At 42.2% G+C, this 6,456-nt stretch overlaps 1 protein-coding gene across 1 annotated transcript in view; it reads left to right on the forward strand.

The window, feature by feature from the left end:
* The window catches only part of NT5DC2 (5'-nucleotidase domain containing 2), a 38,787-nt gene that overhangs the window by 1,963 nt on the left and 30,368 nt on the right, over window positions 1-6,456 (forward strand). Inside the window, exons 2-3 of the mRNA XM_019470853.1 lie at window positions 3,206-3,285; window positions 5,275-5,393. Of these exons, the coding sequence (XP_019326398.1) occupies window positions 3,206-3,285; window positions 5,275-5,393 (199 nt within the window). The remainder of the gene's footprint in view (window positions 1-3,205; window positions 3,286-5,274; window positions 5,394-6,456) is intronic.

Consider the following 6,456-nt stretch of genomic DNA (forward strand, 5'->3'; position numbering starts at 1 on the left):
GATTGCAGTAAAATTTAGGATATAATGGCTACAGTCTAGAATTCAAAACCAGCAAAAGAAACTGTTTTCTGACTCTGGTTTAAAAAAAAAAAAGACATGTCTGTCTGTCTTTCTCTTTCTCTCTCTTTGTGGGTGTTTGAACCCCTCATTTGTTTTCCACTGCCGTTCATTGTACTGGCGTAAACAAAACTTTCATATCAAAATAAAAGTATGTATGGGAAATGGTTGGCTTCTGTGAGAGTGGAAAATAGATTAATCTAGGACCGGTATTTTCATAAACCAGTTGGAGACGACTAATAATTATTTGTTCTCTTCCTCAGTCCTTCCCTTCCATGAGAAAATTTACTGTTTGTATAAGAATCAAAACGTTGATGTTGTTGACTTTTTTTTCAGCATATGTTTTTCGGACCTGGTTAATCCATGCTTGGCTTTTCATTAGATCTTGTACTCCTGAAGGTTAAGCTGCTAACCAGGTTTATAACATGTATGTACCATCACTTTGTTTACCTGAGTCTTTTTAATTTGAATAAAAATAGTTTGCAAAGTGTTTTGGATTAACCAGGTTTGAGTGTCCCATCAAGACTTTTGTTAGGATTTTATTTCAAGTAATTCTGGCTGTTGCTGATCCAGATTTTATCAAGTCCTTGGTACATGTCTGCTGGTGTGGGGGTAAAGAATCCTTTTTATATTGTCCTCTGTATTGCAAGACGTGCCTGGTAGGTGCTAAGAACAGTGATGCTGAAAAATATGGTTGAAAATTGAGCTATAAGGAGCATGAACAGTAAACCTTGAAAAATATGTGATGCACTGAGAAAAAGCTGAGTGGAGATGATAAGATTCAGTCAGTCCCAGTTGCCCCCACACTAGTTGCTCTGAAAATAAATAGCAAGCCTTAATTTCATACTGGAAGCTAACCTGGTTCAGGTCTTCCTTTTATGTAGCTGTATAATAAAGGAAATTAGAACAGTAATATGGAAAAAAGCATCTTTTACACAATAAAATTAAAAACCAGGATAGAATTTTTCTTTAATACCAAAAAATTAAGTGGTCTCGAGTCTCAAGGTGCCTCTGACGTACAACTTACAAAGAGCTATTTAAACAACCAGAACAGATAGCATTATATTTAATTAATATGCATTCATGTCTTGGACCTGGGGGATAAACACTGCCTGTCATGCAGGCTGCCAGCTTTACAGAACTTCCACCTTTCTAAAACTTGATGGTGGATGGTGTAGTTGCACAGAGACTAATTCTAATCATCCTCCACATCTTGTTTGCTCAGTCCGAGATACTGAAGATCATCTGTAGATGTACATAGCCCCCTCTTGACTGCAAACGCACTAAATTGGAGCGGTGCTTCAAAATGGCTGGGTACTTTGAACATCAAGAAAGAAATGGGATCTGATTCATTGATACATGTGAAATTTTCCAATTAATAAAATAAACCTCATATTCCTTTTGCTTACTGCATTTTCCAGCAAGTCTAATTTGACCGTCCTACAAAGAAACAAAGGGACAGCTGCTGCAGTGCAGTAGGATCTGGTGATCCTGGATAAAGAGATGCCCAGTCTCTGTCAGGCCTCGGAGACACGGTGGTCTCCTATAGTCAGTCCTTCCTGTGCCAAGAGGGATCAGAAATCCAGTGCAGAAGTCTGGCCATGCAGATTGTCATCTGTTAAAGGAGGCAGCAGGAGAGACGTGAAAAGAAACGGAGAAGAATGCACTGAATTGCACAGCAGAACCAGTAACCGGTGTGGCTCAGCCCGGGTTAAGCTAAGCACGACGAAAGCCTTGGACAACAATGGCAAAGAATGGTCGATCCTTCATAAAGTCTGTGCAACTGTCTCTACAGGGAGTGCCCAAATTCAGTTTCCATTGGATGATTTTTGGGAGGACTGTAATTGATCCTCATGCCTGGTGTGAAGCACCAACATCCAGTAACGACTTAAGGAAATTCCTCGGGACCAGTCATCCCACCAGTGCCTGTTGCAGATTTTTGCACCTTTCTTGGAAGGAGCTGGGGCTGGCTATAACCGGAGCACAGGTACAGTTTTGTATCTGTGTATGAAGTCCAAAGTGAAAGCTCGCCTCCACTGAAGATAGTAAAGTTTTGCTCCAGGGAAGAATTCACCAATACATAACAGATGACTATTTTTTCCTTTTTCTACTCTTGAAAAGCTGGGACAAAACTGCTGCACCCCTGTGCCAGGGAGGAATACAGGCTGGGCACATACATGCTTCCTTTACCAGAACTTCTCTTCAGTACTTCCCTGGCTCGCCACAGGTCTTTCAGCAGGCAGCATCCTTGGGTGCACAACAGCAGGGAAACGATCAGCAAACAGATCCATTCTTTCCACAAAATCATTCTGAATCGGCAGTGAAATTGTCCCCTCTCTAATGCTGGAGTGGTGAGCAGCATTGCTCCTACAGAAGTATCGCTGTTTGTTTGCAGATGACTATTTACTGCTGCTGCTTTACTGAGTTGGAATTTTCCATGCTTGATATCTATATTGGTCTAACTTCTACAATTTGGAAAGCTTTAGCAGAAATGCTTTGCTAATTCTCGGAATCTCCTGCTGTGGCCACTGCGAAGTGAACACGAGACCACTGTTGGGAGATGCCGAGCTGTGTTCTGGGCTGACGCCAGATGAACTCCCTGAAGAAGGAACGGATGTGCTCTACCCCAGAACTGGCAGGGGCTCAGCGGTGCTTAAAATGAAAGCTGTGTTCCTGGCTTGCTCCCACAGTGCGTAACAGCAGCAGCGGTGTGTTCCCAGTGCTGGCCTGAGCTCTGAGCCGAAGGAGAGTTCTTGATTCCTCCCCGTTGCCCACCACCACAGTAGACGCACAGGGGGGAAGCTGGAGGACGGGAAGGAAATGGGGAGACGAGAGCCAGAAAGAAGATGGGAAAGAGATTGCTGGGGAAGGCAAAGAGCACAGAACTAGGAATCAGCAGGGATAAAACTGAGAAACCAGATGAAGACCTTGGTTGTTGAAGATTGGGTGTAGATTAAAATTGATACTAAATCCCCAGGTGTGGTCGGTACTGGAATGGGCTTGGGCACTGGGGCCTTCCAGCTACTCTTATTTCCAGCGAAATGGAAAAATGGAAGAATGCCGAAGGATCAGCACTAGCAAACACATGGTGGAATGAAGAATACAGTTCAGATTTCTAAATGTCAGGCTTCATCTTCTGTCATAACAGATCTGTGGTGCCTGAAATGGTATGATGCCAACTTGGAGAAGGATTTTATTCCTGCACTGGTCACAAAGACCAGTGACGCAGTACTCCCTGACAGCAGACTTGTGAGCGACTGCAGCCTGTCTCACTTTCTGTTTACCTAGCTGGAGACACCCAAGATATCTTCCAGACATGCCTGATGCCCTCAGCTGCAACTGGGAAACAGTGCTGCAAAATAAGCAAGAGCTCTGAAGTGAAAATTGGACCTTGACTCACTGATGTCTGTGAAACACTCTGCTACTATTATTGGAGTGCTTAAGGGAAGCCACGGGAAGTTTTCACACCAGGCTCCCGAGTACTGAGAAGTAACTAGGGCACAGGGCTCTTTCTTAAAAAAAACAAAGATATTGAAAAACTTATTTGTTCTATGGAAACCAAGTACAAGAGAGTTCCAAAAGGCTCAAGAAGTAAAGGCAGATGGAGCTAAAGCTCAGCAATTTTCAAAACCTGGCTTTTTATTAATGCTTTATTCTTCAGTGTATTGCTGCAGTCAGGATTTACTTCAGTGCAATGATCTGTGACTGCAAAAAGAAGCTCGTGCGTGAGTTTTTGAACTGGGGCTCTACCTTGGAACCAAAGTAAAAATCTAGGTTCTTACTACTTCTGAAATAGAAGTTTTCCCTAAGTAATTCATTTACTGTCCAGTCAAAACATGCAGCGGCACGGTCACATCTTTAATTCTCTGACAGTTTTTTATCTCCTGAAAACACAAGTAGCACTAGTCCTCCAGATCACTAGTCCTCCACCGCTTGCAAGTTGAGATCCTGCACCGTAACATCTTCAGAACAGCCATTGCCTCTTTCGTTGATGAAAATGACTTCTGTGGAAAAAGGCTGTTAGGAGTTAGCACAGGAACGCATGTAAGTATATCAACTCCCTCGGGTTTGTTTCTAGGCTGATCTTAAGAATTGGCTTCTTTGTGGAACCCTCAGGGTGTGCACATACCATCAGAAATAAAACAGTGCATTAATATACGATCCTCGCTGGTAATACTGCACCGATCACCCTAATGCATAGTCACTGACATGCTCCCACACGCCCGAGAGCTCGTGTCACTGTGTTAGGGAGTAAAAGCTGTCCAGGATATAGCAGTTAGCTCTGTTTTCCTTCTTTGGGGAGATGGGAGTCCTGCAAACAGAATTCAGGTTTGCTAGGACTGCTGTTGCACATGCCTTTAAACTTGTGCCTGTTACCAGCTAAATGCATCAGACTCTTTTTTTCCCCCAAAGCCCGCAGCTCAATTCACCGTTAGAGCAGCAACAATGGGTATTACAGCACTTGTAGGCAGTGGAGCCTGAACGCACGGACGACTTTCCAAACAGCATGGGCTGAGTAAACACTGAGCAGTAAGTCTGTCCTCTTTTTATCTAGTTAAAATTATGGCACATTGGAAAGGGAACAAATCAGATGCCTGAGCAGTTTCTATCAGTACAAAGGAAACTAACTAAAAATTACTATTTCTATTGTGCTGAGATATTATGTATGCAGTATGTAACCTTTCCTGTTGGTCTTGTCACAAGAATGATGTCTCATCAAGCAAAGAAAAGCGGTAGCCAGACTGTTTTCTCAGTTTAGTTTATTTAAAAGTACTAAACAAATGTTAAATAAGTGGCAGAGGCCTAAACACAATGAACTTTTTGCTACTGTATTTGGCTTAAATACAAAATATTAAAGATATGAAGTAGATGGAAGAAGAATAAAATTGCCAAAACCATCTGAGAGTGTATTACACAAACTTGTGGATTACAGTTCATCTTGCAGAGACAAAATCTTCCCCTACCATCAACGTGGCAGTAGTGCTGCTTTGGTATTAATACGGTTGAAGCATTCAGGACTTTCCCCTTGAAATGTTGCAGCTAAAATTCATTTTTTTCCATCCTTGCCTCATACTGTCTTTCAGATCGTTTCCTACGGTAGACGTCATCTGCCAGAAAAAAATTTTTTATATTAGTGTTTTCCAAGTGCAAGATAGTATTAAATGTATGAAGCCTGTCATCTCTTTTTAAACTTTTCAATCCAATTTTCTCTTGCAGACGCTGACTGACAGGCAACTGAAAATTCAAGCCAACACAAAGCCTTATTACCACTTAAAAATAGCTCGTGTTCTCCCTCCCATCCAGGCTAAAGTTCTTCCCATCAGTCCCGATGAGATGTTTTTCTAGGAAGACTAAGTTTCCAGTGGGATACAGTCACTTCTTGTCTACTTTCCCATGAGGGTAATTAAAAATACAAATGCCCAAACTAGCTGAAGCCAAAGGGAAATTAAATTATAGGCAAAGTCAACATCTGAGGACTGCCAGCATGCCTTCAGTATTTTAGCTTTTTTTCTTCCTAGTCATTCTTCCTGCCTCCCCTCATCCTGATCACCCCTAAATATCCACCACCAAGTCACATCTCTCACCGACAAAAAAAAGAGGTTATCGGTCTTGTACATTGTCACTTTGCATGGATTATGGGGCAGTAATAGGGCTAAACTTCAATTATTGTTACTGTAGTATCATTTAGGCATAGCAAATTCCCCCCCCCCCCCAAAAAAAAAAGGCTCGAGCTGAAATACAACAGCTTCTACACGGACGTTATGCTTTAGTTTCTAACCTGACTTTATTACTATACAGGTATGCCTTGGAAGTATTAAACTGAAAAACCACAGCAAACCCAAGCCTTCAGAAGTGAGCAAAGAAGCAATTTCTGTTTGCAGTGAGTTTGTCAGCTATGGAAATTGTATCAAGCTGTTTTATTCTGCAGGAGCCTCAACTAGATTTCCCATGAAAATGAGAATATTCTCACGTAACAGAGTAGATGTAGTATATGTTGTACATATAACAGTAGAGCTGATCCTTTTTCTGAAGTACACAAAAATTTCCAGTGAGGTTTCTTAAAGGGAAGAATGCCACATTAAAACCAAATGCTTTAACTTCTAGAAACTAAGTGCCATTAGCTAAGTTTCATACTTCAATTAAGTCACATTTCAGATGGGCCCACACCTACAGTTAAATTCTGACAACCCCGGTGAGTCTTTTTCAATGTAAAACCCCCCTAATTTAGTATTCTAAACCCCGCTTTTTTGTTTGTTTCTGCCCAGCGCTAGGGAGGCAGACTCTGGAGCGTCCCCTCCTGCACTAAAGGGAGCAGCGGTTGACTTGCCGATTGTCTTTAAAGCCCTCCAGGTGAGGAGCCCCCGTCAGACCCTGCTAACTTCTTCTTGTTACGGGGAA

This window comes from Aptenodytes forsteri, unplaced genomic scaffold, assembly GCF_000699145.1.
Source record: "Aptenodytes forsteri isolate BGI_AS27 unplaced genomic scaffold, ASM69914v1 Scaffold528, whole genome shotgun sequence".
NCBI lineage: Eukaryota > Metazoa > Chordata > Aves > Sphenisciformes > Spheniscidae > Aptenodytes > Aptenodytes forsteri.